The 23,452-nt window shown below is 40.3% G+C and overlaps 1 protein-coding gene across 7 annotated transcripts in view; it reads left to right on the top strand.

Annotated features, from left to right (window-relative positions):
- FCHSD2 (FCH and double SH3 domains 2) overlaps nucleotides 1-23,452 on the top strand; it is a 330,965-nt gene that overhangs the window by 296,443 nt on the left and 11,070 nt on the right. For all 7 annotated transcript variants that reach the window (XM_074014646.1, XM_074014645.1, XM_065529595.2 and 4 more), the window contains 2 exons: nucleotides 2,232-2,393; nucleotides 20,596-20,730. In XM_074014646.1, the coding sequence (XP_073870747.1) occupies nucleotides 2,232-2,393; nucleotides 20,596-20,730 (297 nt within the window). The remainder of the gene's footprint in view (nucleotides 1-2,231; nucleotides 2,394-20,595; nucleotides 20,731-23,452) is intronic.

Here is a 23,452-nt window from a genome sequence, read left to right as displayed (position 1 = left end):
AAATTTAGTTTAAAAGCAAAGATATTACTGTTAGTTGACAAACAAGTTAATCAATAAAGGCAGCCAAGTCAACAAGTCAAAGGGGGAATTCTTTTTTTTTTTTTTTTCCCGAGACGGAGTCTCACACTGTCACCCAGGCTGGAGTGCAGTGGCACGATCTCGGTTCACTGTAAACTCCGCCTGCCAGGTTCACGCCATTCTCCTGCCTCAGCCTCCATAGTAGCTGGGACTACAGGCGCCTGCCACCACACTGAGCTACTTTTTTGTATTTTTAGTAGAGACAGGATTTCAACGTGTTAGCCAGGATGGTCTTGATCTCCTGACCTCGTGATCTGCCCCCCTCGGCTTCCCGAAGTGCTGAGATTACAGGCGTGAGCCACCATGCCCGACCCAAAAGGGGAATTCTTTAAGCTTGGCCGGGCGCGGTGGCTCACGCCTGTAATCCCAGCACTTTGGGAGGCCGAGGCGGGTGGATCACAAGGTCAGGAGATCGAGACCACGGTGAAACCCTGTCTCTACTAAAAATACAAAAAATTAGCCGGGCGCGGTTGTGGGCGCCTGTAGTCCCAGCTACTCGGGAGGCTGAGGCAGGAGAATGGCGTGAACCCGGGAGGCGGAGCTTGCAGTGAGCCGAGATCGCGCCACTGCACTCCAGCCTGGGCGACAGAGCGAGACTCCATCTCAAAAAAAAAAAAAAAAAAAAAAAAAAAAAAAAAAAAAACACTTAAATTCATGAAGCATTCCATACTTTTATTAAAAAAAAAAAAAAAAAGCAAGTATTTCATTGTTAGGATACCCTGATTCTTTTCTTTTGTTCCTGATCTCTGTCTCTCTGCCTCTGTCTCTCTCTCTCTCTCTCTTCTTCCCTCCACCCCCTCCACCCTCTCTTTCCCTTCTTCACTATCTCCCCTCTCTCTCCCCTTCTCTTGCCCTGCTCCAAGTGAAAAATCAGCATCTATGCCAGGGAAGAGTTGCTAGTAAATATCAAGATTGTTCTAATTAATCGATTAGGAAGAACTTGATTAATTTGAAGGGAAAAAAGGCTTGATTTCCTTTTTTTGATAGGGATATAAACAAGAAGTTTATAATAAATGGTAACTTGTCTGGGTGAGGTGGCTCACACCTGCAATCCCAGCACTTTGGGAGGCTGAAGCAGGTGGATCACCTGAGGTCAGGAGTTCGACACCAGCCTGGCCAACTTGGCAAAACCCCGACTCTACTAAAAATACAGAAATTAGCCAGGTGTGGTGGTACACACCTGTAATCCCAGCTACTTGGGAGGCTGAGGCAGGAGAATTGTTTGAACCTGGGAGGCGAAGGTTGCAATGAGCCAAGATCACACCACTGCAGTCCAGCCTGGGTGACAGAGTGAGACTCCACCTCAAAAAAATTAAAAATTAAAAAAAAAAAGGTAACTTAAAAAATAAAAGCTACATTGCCACAAAGAATACAGTTGTGCAAAAATATGTCTGCATGTGGACAAAGCCTTGAGCATATTTGCCATGTAAGACTGATAGGATCATGTATGATTCTTTTGCTTTTAAGTAATTTCCTTTCGTAACAGTTGTATACTTTCTAGGGTTTTTTGTTTGTTTGTTTTTTTGTTTTGTTTTGTTTTTTTAAATAGAGTCTTGCTCTGTCACCCAGGCTGGAGTGCAGTGGTGTGATCTCCGCTCACTGCAACTTCCCCTTCCTGGGTTCAAGTGATCCTCCCACCTTAGCCTCCCAAGTAGCTGGGACTACAGGCCCATGATACCATGCCTAGCTAATTTTTTTTTTCAGCGCTTAAGTTCCAGAATACATGTGCAGAATGTGCAGGTTTGTTATTAGGGTGGTGCAAAAGTAATACTGGAATGTGTGTCATGGTGGTTTGCTGCACAGATCAACCCATCACCTAGCTATTAAGCCCAGCTCCATTAGCTGTTCTTCTTAATGCTCTCTTTCCCCACCCATGATCCCCTCACAGGCCCCAATATGTGTTGTTCTCCCCAACTCATGTGTCCATATGTTCTCATTGTTCAGCTCCCACTTATAAGTGAGAGCATGCAGTGTTTGGTTTTCTGTTCCTGTCTTAGTTTGCTGAGGTTTATGGCTGCATAGTATTCCATGGTGTATATGTACCACATTTTCTTTATCCAGTCGATCATTGATGGTAATTTGGGTTGATTCCTTATCTTTGCTATTGTGAATAATAAAAGCCTTGACTTCTGACCATTTTCTTCGTTCCGTAGATAATTAAATTGAAAGCTGAAGCCCGGCTGGACCTGCTAAAGCAGATCGGTGTTTCTGTGGACACATGGCTAAAGAGTGCCATGAGCCAAGTAATGGAAGAACTGGAAAATGAGCGATGGGCCCGCCCTCCTGCAGTGACCAGTAATGGCACTTTACACTCGGTACGATTTCTTTTCTTGGATATGATAAGTTGATTTTCATTGAAGGATGCTTTGACTCTGTAGCCAAACTTAATAATAGCCAAAATTTTTTAAAAAGATAATAGTTTTCTAGTGGTTTAGGTTTTATTCTTCAGCCTATCACTAATTGATTTAAAATTATTGCAGGAAATGAAAGAGAGGAAAAAAATGAGTGTATTTTTTAATGTATGATGAAGAATATGTTATCACTATTTGGGTTATCAATGCCTATCTACCAAACTCATCCCATTCATAGGGTAAATATGCTTCATGTCTGGAAGTAATAGAATAGAAAACAATCTAGTGTCTCTGAAGTTCTCGGAGGTCATCTTTAGTGAAAATGAAAATAAACATCCAGAGATTTGCACACAATCTTAAGTGAAAGGAATGCTCTTCTTAGTGTGTGGGCTTAGTCTGAGGTGACTTCAACTCTTAACAGCTTTCATATTCTCCTTACATAGAGAGAGTGTAGGTGAGTTTGTTTACAGGCAAGGCCAGGACACAGCTTAAGTTTCCTTACTTCAAGTCCAGGGCTTTTTCCACTCTGATGTCATCTGGTTCAACCTTAGTTTTTCATGTTGGAGATCTAAGTACTAGAAAAGTTCAGTGATTTGCCTGATACTACATAGGTGGATACGTGATGCCTTGCTAGTCAGACTAATGTAATTCCTACTGTCACCTCCCTACCCATTACTCTCTATTATCCTGTTTATTTCCTCAATGGTATTTATTATAGTTTGAACTTGCCTTCTTTATTTGTTTTCTTTTGTTTATTGTTGTTTTCCTCTCTAGAATGTAATTGCCATATCTTCCTGGTTCCCTGCTCTGCACAGCAAAGTGCCTGACACATAGTAGGTACTTAAATATTTTTTGAAGGAAGGAGTGAATGGCTGGATGGCTGAGTAGGTAGTTGGAATAGTAGCAAACTAAAAGCTAAACCTCTAACCTCCCAACTTCCCACTATCTTCATAGTGCCTCTTTAAATGTTGTGCTCTTCAGATATCAGGCAGGCTTGCTAGAGAAACTGGCCAAAATTTTAAAACATTCCTGAAGTTTTTTTACATAGCATTCTGATTTTCTAATGAGAATACACTTGCACATTTAAAAAGGATTATGTGTGGGTCTACATTTTAAGGAAAAACAATCTATTGAAGCTTTATTTTCATTTAACTATTAATGTTAATCCAGCTGGAGGGAAAAAGAAACATCACCCACTTGACTTTGGGGTTACAAGCGCTTCCCCAGTTGTTATTAGAACAGAGTTGCTCCGGCCGGGCGTGGTGGCTCACACATATAATCCCAGCACTTTGGGAGGCCAAGGCAGATGGATCACCTGAGGTCAGGAGTTCGAAACCAGCCTGGCCAACATGGTGAAACGCTGTCTCTACTGAAAACACAAAAATTAGCCAGGCATGGTGGCGGACATCCGTAATCCCAGCTACTTGGGAGGCTGAGACAGAAGAATTGCTTGAACCCATGAGGCAGAGGTTGCAGGGAGCTGAAATCATGCCATTGCACTCCAGCCTGGGTGACAAGAGTGAAACTCCATCTCCAAAAAAAAAAAACAGAACAGAGTTGCTCCATCTCATGGAGTATCTCCTACTATTGCACTTTCTAAAAGTCATAATGCTCATCTACTTCAGATTGTTGTAGAGTTTTTGATGACAGCAAATTCCAGGCCCACTTGCTTTGGGCTTCTACAGCAGGACTGTTTCCAACCAATCAAACCCATGATTTTCCTTCAGCTAGCACCTTTTCTAACTAAATCAATTGAGCGGGCACATACCATCTGACTTTGAACTGAGCAGGCGCATACCACCTAACTTTGTACTTACTTCCAGGGCAAACTGAAGATGAACAAAACTTGGTCTCCTTCCTCATAGAGTTTACAAGCTAGGAGACCAGACAGACTTTTATAGATCTTAGTGATACATGGCAGTGTATGACTGGGCTACTGTGTAGCAAACTTGGAATTGCTTACTTCTTACTCATCTGCACACCTTGGAAAAAGTCACTTCTCTTGGGTTTCCGAAAGAAAGATTAAAAGACTCTGAGATTCCCACCATCGCCCCCCACCAACCAACTCCAGAATCTTGTGATTCTTTGAAATACTGTTAGAAAAGCTCAATATCAGCTAGAATAGGGAAGAAAGTGTGCCCCATGGAGGATCTGTCATTTGGAATAGTCCTTGAAGAATTTTAACGGGAGATAAAGAAGGGCTGTTCTCGTTGTGAAGGAAGGAAATGAAGGAGTTGTGCCTAGTACAGTAGTAGTAAGCATTGAATAAATGAGTGTTTTTGAGACCTGTCCAGAGAAATCACTCATCTAGAGACATATCATATCCTCTGTGAAGGGAGCATTTTGCAATCCCGTCCCACGTTCTTCTCCCTAGTCAATCTTACGAACCTGCATCTTTCAACTGAGAGATTACATTTTGTAGAAGATCTAATAATATAAATAAAGGAGAGACATAGGCACAAAATAGCTTAATGAGGACCCATATTTATTTAATCTGCTTTTAAATAACAGCACTGAAATTATTTAGAGGGGGCTGTATCTCTTCATACTGACAGCTAGCTGGCTAAGGAACATGAAGCAGAAATACACATTCTAGAGGCTAAATTAGTTCTTCCATTACAGGTGCCAACAAAACCATTCGTCATCTGGAAAACATGATTAATACTACTGTTAGACATTAATAGTAGTGCAACTGAAAATGCCTTTTGGAAGATAAATGTTTTAAAAAGACACAGGCTACTCCCTTATAGAATAAGGAAGGAACTATACTTACTTGGGTATTAACTCTGCCTTCTGTATCATGCTAAGGTACAGAATGTAAGATTGGAAGAAAGGAATTCCAGAGTATAGCAACATTGTTTTTAAAGGAGAACAGTCCACTGACACAGTTACTCAGTTGCAGGTGGCCAGAGCCTGCGTGCTGCTTCCCCTGTTAGATTGCTGCCAGTGACCCCATCAGCCTGTGTCACTCGGCCTCCCTTCTCTTGTTGTCGGGTTTCTCTTACTCAAAAGCCATACCAAGATGAAAACCTAACTTTTGAAATTATATTAATTCTACAATAGAAAAAGTTATGTAAGCAGATTACTAAAAAATTGGAAAATACAATAAAGAAGAAAATGATTAATAGCTCCATCTTTATAACAGCACAGCTAGCAATTCAGTGTATTTACTTTTTTATTTATTTTTTAATTTACAAAAAATTGTATATATTTATAGCATACAACATAATGTGTATTTTTGTTTGTTTGTGTGGAGACAGTCTCGCTCTATCACCCAGGCTGAAGTGCAGTAGTGCTGTCGATGACTCACTGCAGCCTCAACCTTTGGGGCTCAATGAATCCTCCTGCCTCAGCCTCCTGAGTAGCTGGGACTACAGGCTCATGCCCCCATGCCCAGCTAATTTTTGTATTTTCACCATGTTGCCCAGGCTAGTCTCATACTCCTAGGCTCAAGCAGTCCACCAACATTGGCCTCCCAAAGTGCTAGTATTACAGGCATGAGCCACCACACCCAGCCCATATTTTTATTCTTTCTGCTGTTTTATTTGTGAGCCACTACACCCACCCTGTTCTTTTATTTCTTGCATTTTCAAACTATAGCCCACAATCTTAACATCACTTCCCTGTTTTCAGCCACTTTCCCCAACTAATGTACAAAGGCAAACTGCCAGTCTACTCTGTTGTACAGCCTCCCTTAGAGTATGAACATCTGCAGAGTTGCATATAAATAAATTCTGACTGGTCTTTGTGAGGACCATGCTCAATAACGATGTTGGAGATAAGGGTAAGATAAGGAGTTCCTAAAACTGCTAAGATCATATGCTGTGGCTGGGTCATACAATAGGTATTTATTTAACATTTTAAGAAACTGACAAACTGTTTTCCAAAGTGGTTATACCATTTTACAGTCCCATCAATAGGGTACTAGTGTTTCAGTTATTCCACAATCTTGTCAACACTTAGTATAGTCAGTCTTTTTAACTTTAGACATTCTAATAGGTGTGATGTTGTAAATCATTGTCATTTTAATTTCCATTTCCCTGATAATGTTGAGCATCTTTTCATGTGTTTATTTGCATCTGTATATTTTCTTTGGTGAAGTGTCTGTTCAAATCTTTGTTTATTTTTTGTTAGGTTTGTTTTCTTTTTATTGCATTTTAAGAGTTTATACTCTGAATACAAATCCTTTATCAGACATTTTGATTTATGTAATTTTCTTCTAGTCTGTGGCTTATTTTTTTTATTTCCTTAATACCTTTCAAAGGGCACAAATTTTTAATTTTAATGAAGTCCAACCTACCAATTTTTCTTTTATGGATCATATTTTTGGTGTGGTAGCTAAGAAATCTTTGCCTAAAACCAAGGTCATAAAGATTTTCTCCTAGGTTTTCTTCTAGAAGTTTTATAGTTTTAGGTTTTACATTTAAATCTGTAATTCAGCATGAGCTCATCTTTGATTATGGTAAACAGAGTAAGTCAGAGTTCTTTGTCCCTTTTTGGAACTTTTTTTTAACTGTCCTTTCTCCACTGAATTGCCTTTGCATCACTGTCAAAAATCAGTTTTTCAGGCCCGCCTGTATTCCCAACACATTGGGCTAAGTGGGAGGATCTCTTCTGGCCAGGAGTTTGAGATCAGCCTGAGCAACATAGTAGACCCTGTCTCTAAAAAAAGAAAAAAAAAGCCGGGCGCGGTGGCTCAAGCCTGTAATCCCAGCACTTTGGGAGGCTGAGACGGGCGGATCACAAGGTCAGGAGATCGAGACCATCCTGGCTAACACGGCGAAACCCCGTCTCTACTAAAAAATACAAAAAAAGCTAGCCGGGCGAGGTGGCGGGCGCCTGTAGTCCCAGCTACTCGGGAGGCTGAGGCAGGAGAATGGCGTGAACCCGGGAGGCGGAGCTTGCAGTGAGCTGAGATCCGGCCACTGCACTCCAGCCCGGGTGACAGAGCGAGACTCCGTCTCAAAAAAAAAAAAAAAAAGAAAGAAAAAAAAAAATTTCAACTAGCCAGGCACTGTTGTACATTCTGGCAGTCTTAGCTACTCAGGAGGCTAAGGCAAGAAGATATCTTGAACCCAGAAGTTCAAAGTTACAGTGAACTATGATTATGCCACAGAATTCCAACCTGGGAAGCAGAGCAAGACTTCGTCTCTTTAAAAAAAAAAAATTAATCATATATGTATGGGTCTGTTTCTTGACATTTTATTCTGTTCCATTGATCTATTTGTCCAGCTTGATGCCAGTACTACACTGTCTTAATTACTGTAATTTTAGAATAAGTCATGACTTCAGGTGGTGTAAGTCCTCCAACTTTCTTCTTTATCAAAGTTGTTTTGGGTATTCTAGGTCCTTTGCATTTCCATATGAATTTAAAATTGGTTTTCTACCCCAAAAAGCCTATCAGGATTTTTATTAGGATTATGATGACTGTATAGATCAACTGGAAGATAACATTGCCATGTTAACAATATTCAGTTTTCCAATCCATCAATCCATGAACATAATATACTTCTCCATTTATTTAGGACTTTAATTTCTCTCAGCAATGTTTTGTACAAGTTTTCAGTAGATAGATCTTTCACATCCTGTGTCAGACTTATCCCTATTTCATAATTTTGATGCTATTGTAAATGATTTTTTAAATTTCAATTTCCAGTTGTTCATTGCTAATCTGTAAAAATACAGTTGGTTGTTGTATATTGATCTTGTGTCCTGCAATCTTGCTAAACACACTTACTAGTTCTAATAGCTCTTTTGTAAATTCCATGGGATTTTCTATATAACCATGTCACCTGCAAATAAAGACAGTTTTACTTATTCTTTTCCTATTTGTATTCCTTTTTCCTTCTTACTATAAAATTGCTGAATAGAAGTGGTGAGAGTCAGCAGAAATCCTTGCCTTGTTCTTGAACTTTTAGCAAGAATGCATTCAGTCTTTCACCATTAAGTATAAAGTTAGCAGTAGGGTTTTTGTAGATGTCCTTTATCATGTTAAAGAAGTTTCTTCTGTTTCTATTTTGTTTGCTAATAGAAATGGATGTTGGATCTTGTCAAATGGTTCTTTTTTAGTCTGCTAATATGATTTAATTGTATTGATGATTTTTCAGATATTAAACCAGCTTCACATTCCTGGTAAACTCCACTTGGGTAATGATATATTATCCTTTATTTATTTATTTATTTATTTATTTATTTATTTATTTATTTATTTTGGAGACGGCATTTCGCTCTTATTGCCCAGGTTGGAGTGTAATGGCGTTATCTCGGCTCACCACAACCTCTGCCTCCCAGGTTCAAGCGATTCTTCTGCCTCAGCCTCCCAAGTAGCTGAGATTATAGGCATATGCCACTATGCCTGGCTAATTTTGTATTTTTTTAAGTAGAGATGGGGTTTCTTTATGTTGGTCAGGTTGGTCTTGAACTCCCGACCTCAGTTGATCCACCCACCTCGGCCTCCCAAAGTGCTAGGATTATAGGCATGAGCTACCGTGCCCAGCCTATCCTTTCTATATATTGATTGGAACTGGTTTGCTAGGACTCTGATAAGCATGCTTCCATCTCCATTCATTTCCTTGTAGTATTCTTGTCTGATTTTGTTATAATGCTTATCTCCAAATGATTTGAAAAGTATCCTCTCCTCTTCAAGTTTCTGGAAGCCTTGTGTAGAATTGTGTGGAATTTTGTCTTCCTGAAATGTTTGGTAGAATTTACCAGGGCTGTTATCTGGTCCCGGAGTTTTCTTTTGGAAGTTTTTAAATAACAGACTCCATTTCTTTAGTAGATACAGGGTTATTAAGGTTATTCTTCTTGAGTGAACTTTGGTAAGTTGTCTCTTTTAAGGAATTTGTCCATTCCATCTAAGTGGTCAGATTTATTGGCACAAAGTTGTTTATAATATTCCCTTATGCTTTGATTATCTGGAAAATTAGTAGTGATATCACCTCATTCCTGATATTGGTGGTGTCTCCTCTCTTCTGATCATTCTGCTAGAGGTTTATTAATTAGATGGATCTCTATGAAGAAACAGCTTTTGATTTTATTGATCTTTCCCTCTTGTTTTTCTCTTTTCTATTTTCTTGATTTCTGCTCAGGATTTTATTATTTCCTTTCTTCTGTTCAATTTGGATTTAATTTTCTCCTTTCTAATTTGTAAGGTAGAAACCGAGGTCATTGATTTGAGACTTTTCTTCTTTTTGAATATTGGTATTAAGTGCTAAACATTTCCCTGTAAGTATTGCTTTAGGGTCCATTGCACAAATTCTGATATGTTGTGTTATCATTTTTATCCACTTCAAAATATTTTCCAATTTACTTTTTTTTTTTAAACAGAGTCTTACTCTGTCACCCAGGCTGGAGTGCAGTGACGCAATCTCAGCTGATGGCAACCTCCTCCTTCCGGGTGATTTCTCATGCCTCAGCCTCTCAGCACCACCACGCCCAGCTCATTTTTTGTATTTTTAGTAGAGATGGGGTCACACTATGTTGCCCAGGCTGGTCTTGAACTCCTGAGCTCTAGCAATTCACCCACCTCAGCCTCCCAAAGTGCTAGGATTATAGGAGTGAGCCACTGCACCCGGCCTCTAATTTATGTTTTAATTTCTTCTTTTGACTGATGGGTAATTAAAAGTGTGTTACTGAATTTCCAAATATTTGGAGATTTTTCCAGATAGCTTTTTGTTTATTTCTAGTTTATTTCCATTGTAGTCAAATAACATACTTGAATCCTTTTAAACTTTTTGAGCTTTGTTTTGTGACCCAGTATAAAGGTATATCTTGGTAACTGTTACATGTGTTCTTAAAAAAAAAAAGAATGTATATTTTGCTATTGTTAGGGGTTACATTCTATACATGTCAATTAAGTCAAGTTGGTTATAGTATTGTTCTAGTCTTCTAGACTGGAACAAACCTTTTACCGGTCCATGGCCTGTTAGAAACTGAACCACACAGCAAGAGGTGAGTGGCCCCAGAGGGAGCATTACTGCTTGAGCTCCGCCTCCTGTCAGATCAGCAGCAGCATTAGATTCTCAGAGAAGCATAAACCCTATTGTGAACTTCACATGTGAGGGATCTAGATTGGACCCTCCTTATGAGAATCTAATACCTGCTCATCTGAGATGGAACAGTTTCATCCTGAAACCTTCCCTCATGGTGCCCCAAGGGTCTGGTCCATGGAAAAATTGTCTTCCGTGAAACTGGTTCCTGGTGCCTAAAAGACTGGGGACAGCTGTTCTGTATCCTTACTAATCTTAATACTCTACTGGGTGCCCTGTGCCTTATGAGGTTTTTACTCTTTTAGGAGGGAGCAGGAGTTATTCTCAGACCTGTGTGAGTTCTGAGGATTATTTTTTCTAATCCTTTTTAGTGCTTCTAGCCCTAGCTTTGGGTAATTTCTTCACATATATGTACTGACCAGTACTCAGCCAAAGCCTTGAGGAGGACCCTCTACAGATTTCCTAAATTCTGTGCATCTCTCTCTTCTTCATTACAGTCCCCCCTTATCTGTGGGGGATACATTTCAAGACCTCCAGTGCATGCCTGAAATCGCAGATAGTACCGAACCCTATGTATGCTGTGTTTTTCCCTATACACACATAGCTATCATAAAGTGAATTTATAAATGAGGCACAGTAAGAAATTAACAACACTAACTAGTAATAAAATAGAATACTATAACAATATGCCAGCAGCACTACTCTGGTGCTTTGGGGCCAGTATTAAGTAAAATAAGGGCTACTTGAACACAAGCACCGTGGTATGGTGACAGTCAATCGGGATAACCGAGATGGCCACTAAATGACTAATGGGTAAGTAGCTTACATAGCTTGCATATACTTGACAAAGGGGTGATTCACATCTGGGGAGACAGAGTGAATCACTGTAAAATTTCATCAAGCTGCTCAGAATGGCACACAATTCAAAACGTATGACTTGTTTATTTCTGGAACTTTCCACTTAATATTTTTGCATCATGGTTGACTGGGTAACTGGCACCATGGAAAGCCAAACCACGGAAAAGGGGAGACTGCTATATTCCACATCCTGAGCTGTCTCCACTTTGGCTTTACTAAATTCCCAGTTTCATCTCCTCTGTTCAGGGAGATCACGATCATGTGCCTGGGTTTCTTCTCCCTATGTCATAGCCTAGAAACGTTCTTCATACAGTATATTGTGGGAGTTGTTTGTTTCCCATCCCCCAGGGATCACTGTCCTTCATGAGTGATGCCCAGTGTCTTGAAAACTGTTCTTTCATATATTTTGAACAGTTTTTCAGTTGTTTCTGACAGGAGGTTAAATCTGATCCCTGATACTCTATCTTGCCTGGAAGCACAAATCCATTTTCCTGATATTTTTAGCATCATCTTTTTCTTAATTTTTATTTTAAGTTCAGGGATATAATTGCAGGTTTGTTACATAGGTAAACTTGTGTTTTGGGGGGGTTGTACAGATTATTTCATCACCCAGGTATTAAGTCTCATACCTATTAGTTATTTTTTCCTGATCCTCTACCTCCTTCCACCCTCCACCCTCTGAAAGGCCCCAGTGTCTGTTGATCCCCTCTATGTGTCCATATTCTAATCATTTAGCTTCCACTTCAAGTGAGAACATGCAGTGTTTGGTCTTCTGTTCCTGTGTTAGTTTGCTAAGGATAATGGCCTCCAGCTCCATTCATGTCCCTCCAAAGGACATGATCTCATTCTTTTTTATGGCTGCATAGTATTCCATGGTGTATATGTACCACATTTTCCTTATCCAGTCTACCATTGATGGGCATTTAGGTTGATTTCATGTCTTTGCTATCGTGAACAATGCTGCAGTGAACATACATGTATATGTGTCTTTATAATAGAATGATTTATATTCCTTTGGTTAACATCATCTTTGATAACTTACTCATGTTGTATTTGGAGTAATGTCCACTGTGATCACTTCTCTGTCCAATGGAGATGAGAGGTTCTATTAGTAAATATTGAGGAGCTGCCTTCCTCTGTGTTAGGTATTACCAGATTCTTTATCTGGATTCTCCCTTCCTCGTAAAAACAAAAGCTAATGCTTTATTAAGTACCTCCTGTGCACCAAACACGTGTTAGGATTTTAAATATTTTACTTCATTTAATCTTTATGCTAATCCTGTGAAGAAGTAATTGTCTTCATTAGAGAGACAAGGTCACTGAAATTGAGTTTAATAATTTGCCCAAGGTCACACAACAAGTGACACATTCAGCATTCAAACCCAAGTTGGCCAGACCCCAAGACTCTGCTTTCTACCTCATGATTGTGCCATGAAGCTGAGCCCCTCAGAGGTGTTTTTGCTAAGTACAAGAAGATGGCTCCCAAAATCAACTCAAAAAGATCATCTTGTCTGCCTCTGCAATAAGAGTAAGCATTTTGGCCAGGCACGGTGGCTCACACCTGTAATCCAAGCACTTTGGGAGGCCAAGGCAGGTGGATCATCTGAGGTCAGGAGTTCAAGACCAGCCTGGCCAACATAGTAAAACCCCATCTCTACTAAAAAAAAAAAAAAAATACAAAAATTAGCTGGGTGTGGTGGTGCACACCTGTAGTCCTAGCTACTTGGGAGGCTGAGGCAGGAGGATAATTTGAACCCGAGAGGCAGAGGTTGCAGTGAGCCAAGATCACACCATTACACTCCAGCCTGGGTGACAAGAGTGAAACTCTGTCTCAAAAAAAAAAAAAAAAAAAAAAAAAGAGTAAGCATTTTACATCTAAGAAAGGAAAAATGTTAGTATGACTAGAAAGAATAGTTTTGATTGAAGTTCTGTCAAGGGACAGAAAGAAAAGGGGATGAGAGAGCAGTCCTTAAGAGACAGAGGAAGCATGTGATTTTAGAAATGCTGGGTCAAGAAAACAGTGTAACAGTTCAGTTAAGAGAGTGGAATTGGAAAAAGGAAGAAATTATTCTGAGATGACATGCTTTGGAAAGCAGCTAGAGCAACACAGAAGCATATGACAGTGACCCCTATTGCTGGCACTGCAACCTTATTGCCTTCCATGGGAATCCAAAAATCAACTCCAAATAAAGGAGGAAGAAAGGAATGTTTAGTATCAACCAGGTTGCCAAGATAAAATGTTTTGGATTGATTCCCAGTGCCAAAGCACAGTACATGTATATTTTTGGAAACTTGTTCTACCCACATTTTTATAAATGTATGGGTGTTTTGTTTTGTTTTGATTTTGTAGTACCCACTGTTTTTTTTAAATGCCTGTAACCTTCCCTAGAATATGAAGGCAATGTCTTCTAAGTATATATAATATGTTCAAAGTTAATTTTATGGCAGTTTCTAGCATGATTCTTTTATGTGGCACAATGCCCTGTTGGAAAACAATAGAATCATAAGTCTGTGATTTTGAATATTTTGCTCCTATTGAGTGGCAAAAGACTCAATATGATGTGAGACTGTTTTGCCACTGACCTGACTGATGATAGATGAATAATTTGTAAGACATAGCACAGGATTTCCTCACTCAGCTGTGGAAAATTTTCAATAAAATTATCAATGAGAATATTTCAGCAGCTTTGAAATGGTGGCAATAAATATGTCAGAAAAAATGTATAATTTCTTATCCTGGTACTCTCCACAATTCTGTAGAATTGTTTCCCTTTATTTTTAGTTGACATAATATTTATACATATTTATGGGATACAGAAGGGCATTTTGATACATGTATACAGTGCTATAGAATTTTATTAGGGAAACAGTGGTTAAGAGGAGAATCACTTTTAAAACTTTAGTGATAGTTACTCAAGAGAAAGCCCTTTAATTCATGAAAAAGTAGAACTTGACAGCTAGGCAGCCTGTACTTTTAGACTCATCGTATCCCGGGAAGTCTTCCCTGACTCCTCTCCAGTGGCCTCTTCCGCATTCCCAGGGCCATGCACTTGGCCTCTCCTTTTAGTATCCTTCACTCTGGATTGTGAACCACTGGAAGGAGACACTGTGTCCTTCGTTTTCTATCTTCGTCAAAGAGGCTAGCATAGTTTTCTACATACAGTAGATATTTGATACTTTAATTAATTTAATGGCTGTTCTATGAAGGCCAATCCTGCCTGTCCATTCTTTGTAACCTTAAATGTGTAAACATTGGTGTTTTTGTATGTTTGAATATGGGAAAAAGCAGCCAAATAAGTGCTTGTGTGCAGCAAGCAAGAAACAAATATTTGAGGCTGTCTGTCTCTTATTAGGTTTTTAATTTAAAAAGTAAAACATGTATTCTAATAATTCAAAGAGTATAGATGTATATAAAAAGTAAGTCAGTCATTTCCTCAATTTTCCAGTCTTTATTCTTCTCATTCTGCCTTCCCCTGTCAGATATGTATGCTGATATAAATATTATTTATATTCAGTATATCACGGACAGTGCTCTAAGTGCCTATGGATCTAACTCATTTTTTACACTCAATGCCATTTCAATTAATAGATGCCTTTTAGCTCTGATGGGTAATATACCTTGAAACTGGGTTAAAAAATTATTTTCCTTGTGTTACATTTCAGAAGGGAGTGTGCCTTTCATGTTTGTTCATGTGTATGGTAAAATATACAAATATACCATTTTAAGTATAAGTTTAGTGGCATTAAGTACATTCACATGGTTGTGGAACCATCCCCACCATCCATCCATCTCCAGAACTCTTTTTTTTTTTTTTGAGACGGAGTCTCACCCTGTCACCCAGGCTGGAGTACAGTGAAAGTGGCATGATCTTGGCTCACTGCAACCTCCACCTCCTGGGTTCAGGTGATTCTCCTGCCTCAGCCTCCTGAGCAGCTGGGATTATAGGCACCTGCCACCACCCCCAGCAAATTTTGGTCTTTTTTTTTTTTTTTTTTTTTTTTTTTGAGACAGAGTTTCGCTCTTGTTGCCCAGGCAAGATGGAATGCAATGGCACGATCTCAGCTCACCGCAACCTCCGCCTCCCAGGTTCAAGCGATTCTCCTGCCTCAGCCTCCCGAGTAGCTGGGATTATAGGCATGCGCCACCACGCCAGGCTAATTTTGTATTTTTAGTAGAGATGGGGTTTCTCCATGTTGGTTAGACTGGTCTCGAACTCCCAACCTCAGGTGGACTGCCTGCCTCGGGCTACCAAAGTGCGGGGATTACAGGTGTGAGCCACCGTGCCTGGCCTAATTTTTGTATTTTTAGGAGAGATAGGGTTTCACCATGTTGACCAGGCTGGTCTCGAACTCCTGACCGTACATGATCTGCCTGCCTCAGCCTCCCAAAGTGCTGGGATTATAGGCATGAGCCACCCCGCCTGGCCCATCTCCAGGATTCTTTTCATCTATCTAAAGTAAAACTCTCTGCCCATTAAGCAATAACTCCCCATCATGCAGCCTCTGACAATCACCATTCTGCTTTGTGTCTCTTTGAATTTGACTACTCTAGGAACCTCATATAAATGAAATCAGAGTATTTTATCTTTTTGTGACTGGCTTATTCCACTTAGCATAATGGCCTCAAAGATCACCCATGTTCTGTGTAGCATGTGTCAAAATTTCCCTCCTTTTTAAGACTGAATAAACTGGGCATGGTGGCATGTGCCTGTAGTCCCAGCTACTTGGGGGGCTGAAGTAGGAGGATCCCTTGCATCCAGGAGTTCAAAGCTGGAATGAGCTATGATCGCACCATTGCACTCCAGCTTGGGCAGCAGAGTGAGACCCTGTCTCTAACCAGATAGATAGATAGACAGACAGACAATAATATTCCATTGTATGTATATATGCCACATTTTTATTTGGTTTGTGATATATACCTACATTTTACTTATCCATTCATCTCTCAATGGACACTTGAGTTGCTTCTACCTTTTGTGAATAATGTGGCTGTGAACATTGGTTTACAAATATCTGTTCAGGTCTGTGCTTTCTGTTCTTTTGGGTATATACCCAAAATGGCATTGCTGAATTATGTGGTAATTCTGTGTTTAATTTATTGAAGAAACATGTTACTGTTTTTCCATAGCAGCTGTACCATTTTACATCCCCACCAGCAGTATATAAAGGTTCCAGTTTTTCCACATCCTTGTCAACACTTATTTTCTCTCTCTGTGTGTGTGTGTGTGTGTGTGTGTGTGTGTGTGTGTGTGTGTATGAGATAGCATCCTAATGGGTATGAAATGGTATCTCATTGTGGTTTTGATTTGCATTTCCCTAATCATTAGTGATGTTGAGCTATTTTCATGTGGTTATTGGCTATTTATATATCTTCTTTGGAAAGATATCTCTTCAAACCTTTTGCCCATTTTTAATTGGATTATTTGTTTTTGGTGGTCAGTTTTAGGGATTCTTTATATATTCTGGATATTAATCCCTTTTAAGATATATGACTTGCAAATACCTTATCCCATTCTGTGGGTTGCCTTTTCACTCTATTGTTCTTTGATGCATACATATTTTTTATTTTGATAAGGTTCAATGTATCTGTTTTTTTCTTTTGTTGCCTATGTTTTTGGCATCATATTTAAAAAAATCATTGAGGTCGGGGGTGGGGATTGCCTGAGCTCAGGAGCTCGAGACCAGCCTGAGCAACACTGTAAAACCCCGTCTCTACTACAATACAAAAGACTAGCTGGGTGTGGCGGTGTGCGCCTATAGTCCCAGCTACTTGGGAGGCTGAGGCAGGAGAATTGCTTGAACCCAGTAGGCAGAGGTTGCAGTGAGTCAAGATCGCGCCACTACACTCCAGCCTGGGCAACAGAGCAAGACTCTGTCTCCAAAAAAATAATTGCCAAATCCACTGTCATAAAGTGTTTACCCTATGTTTTCTTTTAAAGTTTCATAGGTTTAGGTCTTTGATCCATTTAATTTTTTCTGTGTATTATATAAGGTGAGATTTCAACTTCATTCTTTTGCATATGGGTATCCAATTCTTCCAGCAACATTTGTTGAAAAACTGTCCTTTCCTCCACTGAGTGGTCTTGGCATCCTTGTTGAAAATTATTTAATCATGTACGTGAAGGTTTATTTCTGGTTTTTCTAGTCTTGAACTCATTTTTTAAAAAACTTTTAAGTGCAAGGGTACATGGGCAGGTTTGTTACATAGGTAAACTCGTGTCATGGGGGTTTGTTTTACAAATTGTTTCACTACCCAGGTACTAAGCCTAGTACCCAATAGTTATTTTTTCTAATCCTCTCCTTCCTCCCACCTTCTGCCTTCAAGTAGGCCTCAGTGTCTGTTGTTCCCCTCTTTGTGTCCATGAGTGCCCATCATTTAGCTCCCACTTACTAGTAAGAACATGCAGTATTTGGTTTTCTCTTCCTGTATTAGTTTGTTAAGGATAATGGCCACCAGTTCCATCCATGTTCCTGCAGAAGACATCATTCTTTTTTGTGGCTGCATAGTATTTCATGGTATATATGTACCACATTTTCTTTATTCAACTTGTCATTGATGAGTATTTAGGTTGATTCCATGTCTTTGCTAGTATAAATAGTGCTTCAATGAATATACACGTGCATGTGTGCATGTGTCTTTTTTTTTTTTTTTTTTAAGACAGTCTTGCTCTGTTGCCCAGGCTGCAGTGCACTGGCACAATCTTGACTCACTGCAACCTTCGCCTCACAGGTTCAAGCAATTCTCGTGCCTCAGCCTCCTGAATAGCTGGGATTACAGGCACACACCACCAGGCCTGGTTAATTTTTGTATTTTTAGTAGAGACAGGGTTTCACCATTTTGGCACCACCCACTTTAGCCTCCCAAAGTGCTGGGATTACAGGCATGAGCCACCACTCCTGCCTATGTGTCTTTATAGTAGAATGATTTATATACCTTTGGGTATATGCCCAGTAATGGGATTGCTGGGTTGAATGGTAGTTCTGTTTTTAGCTCTTTGAGGAATCGCCACACTGCTTTCCACAGTGGCTGAACTAATTACACTCCCACCAGCAGTGTGTAAGTGTTCCTTTTTTCCATAACCTCACCAGCATCTGTTATTTTTTGACTTTTTAAATAATAGCCATTCTCAGCTAGGCATGATGGCTCACTCCTATAATGATAGCACTTTGGGAGGCCAAGGCGGGAGGATCACTTGAACCCAGGAGTTCAAGACCAGCCTAAGCAACATGATGAAACCCCTTATCTACCAAAACAAAAACAAAAATTAGCCAGGCATGGTGGTGCACCCCTATAGTCCCATCTATTCAGGAGGCTGGAGCAGGAAGATTGCTTGAGCCCAGGAGGTCAACGCTGCAATGAACTGTGATTGTTTCACTGCACTCCAGCCTGGGTAACAGAACAAGACCCTATCTCAAAAAAAAAAAAAAAAAAAGCCACTCTGATTGATGTGAAATGGTATCTCATTGTGATTTTGATTTGCATTTCTCTAAATGATATTGAGTGTTTTTTCACATACTTGGCGAACTTTATTTTTTTTTTTCTTGTTTTTTGTTTTGTTTTTTGTTTTGTTTTGATTCAGAGTCTTGCTCTGTCACCAGGCTAGAGTGCAGCGGCGCCATCTCGGCTCACTGCAAGCTCCGCCTCCCGGGTTCAAGCAATTCTCCTGCCTCAGCCTCCCAAGTAGCTGGGACTACAGGCGCATGCCACCACACCCAGCTAATTTTTTGTATTTTTTTAATAGAGATGGAGTTTCACCGTGTTAGCCAGGATGGTCTCGATCTCCTGACCTCATGATCCGCCCACCTCAGCCTCCCAAAGTGCTGGGATTACAGGCATGAGCCATGACACCCGGCCGGCGAACTTTATTTTTAATGAGTGTTATTAATCTATAATATGGATACATCAGAGTGCATTCAAACATTCCCCTGTTGATGGATATATCGATTGTATCCAGGCGTTTGTCACTACAGGCAGTGCTGCAGTAAACATCTTAAAATACATAGTCTTACATCCTGGTGCTTTTATTTCCTCATGATGTATTCATAAAAGTGGAATTGCTAGATCAAGTGGTTTGTTTAGTTTTGTTCTTTTTTTTTTTTTGAGGCAGAGTCACACTGTGTCGCCCCAGTTGTAGTGCAGTCGTGCAATCTTGGCTCACTTAGCCTCCACCTCGTGGGTTCAAGCAATTCTCCTGCGTCAGCCTTCCCAGTAGCTGGGACTTCAGGCATGCACCACCATGCTTGGCTATATTTTTTTTTCTCTATATTTTTAGTAGAGATGGGGTTAGGTTTCACCATGTTGGCCAGGCTGGTCTCAAACTCCTGACCTCAAGTGATCCACCTACCTTCACCTCCCAAAGTACTTGGATTACATGCGTGAGCCACCACACCTGGCCTGAAACCTTTTTAATGTTTGCTAACAGGATCAGTTAAAATTCAGAGGCCTTTGTCAGTCAGTACTTAACAGTGAAAAGTGAAAGGATACTGATAAATATTTCCTATGTATTTGACAGAAACTTACTTCTTGATTTAAAAAAAGTCTCTGTCCTGGCCGGGCGCGGTGGCTCACACCTGTAATCCCAGCACTTTGGGAGGCCGAGGTGGACAGATCATGAGGTCAGGAGATCAAGACCATCGTGGCTAACACAGTGAAACCCCGTCTCTACTAAAAATACAAAAAATTCGCCGGGTGTGGTGGCGGGCACCTGTAGTCCCAGCTACTTGGGAGGCTGAGGAGGCGGAGCTTGCAGTGAGCCGAGATCGTGCCACTGCACTCCAGCCTACGCAACAGAGCAAGACTCTGTCTCAAAAAAAATAAATTTTTTTTAAAATCTCTGTCCTAGACCTGGTGCAGTGGCTCACACCTATAGGTAATACCAGTACTTTGGGAGGTGGGTGGATCACTGGAGGCCAGGAGTTCAAGACCAGCCTGGCCAACATGGTGAAACCCCATCTCTACTAAAAATACAAAACAATTAGCCAGGTGTGGTGGTGGGTGCCTGTAATCCCAGCTGTTTGGGAGATTGAGGCATGAGCATTGCTTGAACCTGGGAGGCAGAGGTTACAGTGAGCCAAGATCAAGCCACTGTACTCCAGCCCAGGTGACAAGAGCAAAACTCCCATCTCAAAAAAAAAAAAAAAAAAAAAACCTCTCTTCTTTCATAACATGAAAAATGTAAGTGCGAAAGATAGTCATTTCTATGCAGAGTTAAAAGGCAAATTAACATTTTGAAACAATCAAGTTTTAAGTGTTTTTCTGGCTTTCAACCATTTTCTTGAAGTAAGGAAACTAGCCAATGGTTTCTGATTTTTCTTAGCTTAATGCAGATACCGAAAGAGAAGAAGGAGAAGAGTTTGAAGATAACATGGATGTTTTTGATGACAGCAGTTCCAGCCCTTCTGGCACCTTAAGAAATTATCCACTCACCTGCAAAGTTGTTTATTCCTACAAGGTTTGTTTTTCTCCAACATACTGTTATTTAATTCTGATTAACTCTGAAGATACACATGACTGTATCCATCCAGTCTCTCAAGCTGTACTTAGCATAAAATTGTTATTAGGTTAATATTGGGGCAACATAGCAGAATGGTGATGAGTTTAGGCTCTGACTTGACGTCTTTCACTTGCTACTCCGTCTGCCTAGAACTCTTTTTTTCCCCCAGATCTCAGTTGGTTGCCCCCTGGTCCTCACCGAAGCTCAGCTCAAATAGTTCCTCCTTAAGGTCACCCATAACCACCTAAATAAATAACCAACTCCTCAGTCACTACTTGTTATCCCATTGCCTCTTTTACTTATTACATAGCACTTCAGCCAAGCAAAACTTAATCTTATTTATTTTCATATTTCTTTGACTCTCCACTAAAGGTCCATGAAGGCAGAAATTTTGTCTGTGTATGTGTACCTTGTCTGTGTGTCTTCAGCCCCAAGGACGATGGCCAGCCATAGTGGGTCATCAGTAAATAATTGTGGGATGAATACATGAATGTTGGAAGGGAGGCGTGAATACATGAATCTTCTCTTGCCCCTGTTCTGGCGGAGGCATGTGTGAGAAGGGGCAATGCAGAAGGCTATCAGAAGGGAAGGTCCTGGAGAGAGAATCCACCTATCATGCACCAGATGCACTCCCACTGCCACATCCCCGTGTAGCCAAAAGGTGGCAGTGTTTACTCCTCAATATCAGTGATTCCCAGACTTGTTTTGAGTTTAACATCCTTTCATTTTATATTTAAATTCATAATACTTCCTGTTCATTGAAAGTGTTAGCATTTTTTTTCCAATGTAAATCGTTTTGATAATCTTTTGAAAATTTAAAATCATCTTCTCAGATACTTGGAAAGGTATTACAGGGTATTATAAAACTAGCGTTGGAATTGTTTCCTGATACCACCTCCATTATGTTTACTTGAACGTCCCAGAACTAAAATTTAAGGTCCTTTATTAAATAGAGAGATTCCTAAGTGTCCGAGTGATTTTAAACAGTTCACATTCATTCAACATTCCCGCTGTTGGCATATCCCAGGCACATCCCTGGGTTAAATAGACTATGAACATCTATTTAGTCAGTTAATCATTGAATAAACATATAGAGTACCCAATGTGTGATACACTGGGGGGATGCCAGAATGAATATGACATTATCTCTCCCCTCTAGGAATGGACAATCTACGAAGGGATAAATATTAAAATGGAAAATAGAACAAGTGTGAAAAGATTTATAGTAAAGGTAGAGCCACTAATTCTACTGTGATCGTTGGGGGAAATTTTACAGATGAGGTGGCATTTAAATTAGGTCATGATTTAAGACCTTTCTAGATGCAGTGAGAAGGTAGGGAGAGGAAAGGGCCTTCTAAGCAAAGAGAACAGCAGGTATAGAGGTAGAGTGTGATGAGAGTGTGGGGTGTTCAGGAAATGTTAAATTCGATGGTGTAGAAGCATCTGCAGGAGAACAGAGGAGCTGTGCATAAAGGTGTTTATTGTCAGATAGTAAAGGACCATGTATACCAGACTTAGAGGTTTGGTTTTTTATCTTGGCTAGGAAAATCCTTAGATGGCCTGAAATCCGATTGGATTTTTAAGAAGGTAACCTGGTCATGGTATAGATATTCTAGGGGACAGATTAGGATACAGAAGGACTGACTTTAAGCCTAATCATAATTATTGTAGTCCAGACCAAAAAGGAGGCCTCTAATAATCTGGTGAGAACAAAGAAAGCTATATTTAATGGTTATATAGCTTAGAGTTGGTTAGAGTTGGCCAGGCACGGTGGCTCACGCCTGTAATCCCAACACTTTGGGAAAATGAGGCAGGTGGATCACTGAGGTTAGGAGTTCGAGACTGGCCTGACCAACATGGTGAAACCCCGTCTCTACTAAAAATACAAAACTTAGCTGGCCGTGGTGACGGGCGCCTGTAATTCAGCTACTAGGGAGGCTGAGGCAGGAGAATCACTTGAACCCAGGAGGAGGAGGTTGCAGTGAGCCGAGATGGCACCATTGCACTCCAGCTTGGGTGACAGAAGAAAATAAATAAATAAACGTTAGAGTCAAAGCCTTAAGAATGTTCACAACTTTTGACCCTATTAGCATCCATCCTAAAGAAATAAATCATAATATAGAAACATTTTTGACACAAAAATGTCCTTTCATATAGTACTGCTTTGTAATATATGGCACTTCTGTCCAGCCAAACTTAATCTTAGTTTTCGTGTTTCTTAGTCTGACTCCCCACTAAAGGCCCATGAAGGGAGAAGTTTCGTCTCTGTATGTTTACCTTGTCTGTGTGTCTTCAGCCCCTAGGACAATGCCCAGCATGTAGTAGGTCATTAGTAAATATTTGTGGAGTGAATACTTGAATGATAGAAGGAAGGCATGAACAAATGAATCCTTCTCTTGCCCTCATTCTGTTAGAGACATCAGTGAGGATAATGGAGCTCATGACTAGACGCAATGGCTCATGCCTGTAATCCCAACACTTTGTGGGACAAAAGTGGGAAGATCACTTGAAGCCAGGAGTTCGAGACCAGCCTGGGCAACAAAGCAAAACCTGGTCTCTACAAAAAAAATTTAAAATTAGCTAGGCATGGTGGCACATGCCTATAGTCCTAGCTATTTGGGAGGCTGAGGCAGGAGGATCACTGGAGCCCAGGAGATCGAGGCTGCAGTGAGCCATGATT

Source organism: Macaca fascicularis, chromosome 14 (assembly GCF_037993035.2).
Source record: "Macaca fascicularis isolate 582-1 chromosome 14, T2T-MFA8v1.1".
NCBI lineage: Eukaryota > Metazoa > Chordata > Mammalia > Primates > Cercopithecidae > Macaca > Macaca fascicularis.
The sequence above is the reverse complement of the archived record's forward strand: the minus strand, read 5'-3'. Positions and strand labels throughout refer to the sequence as shown.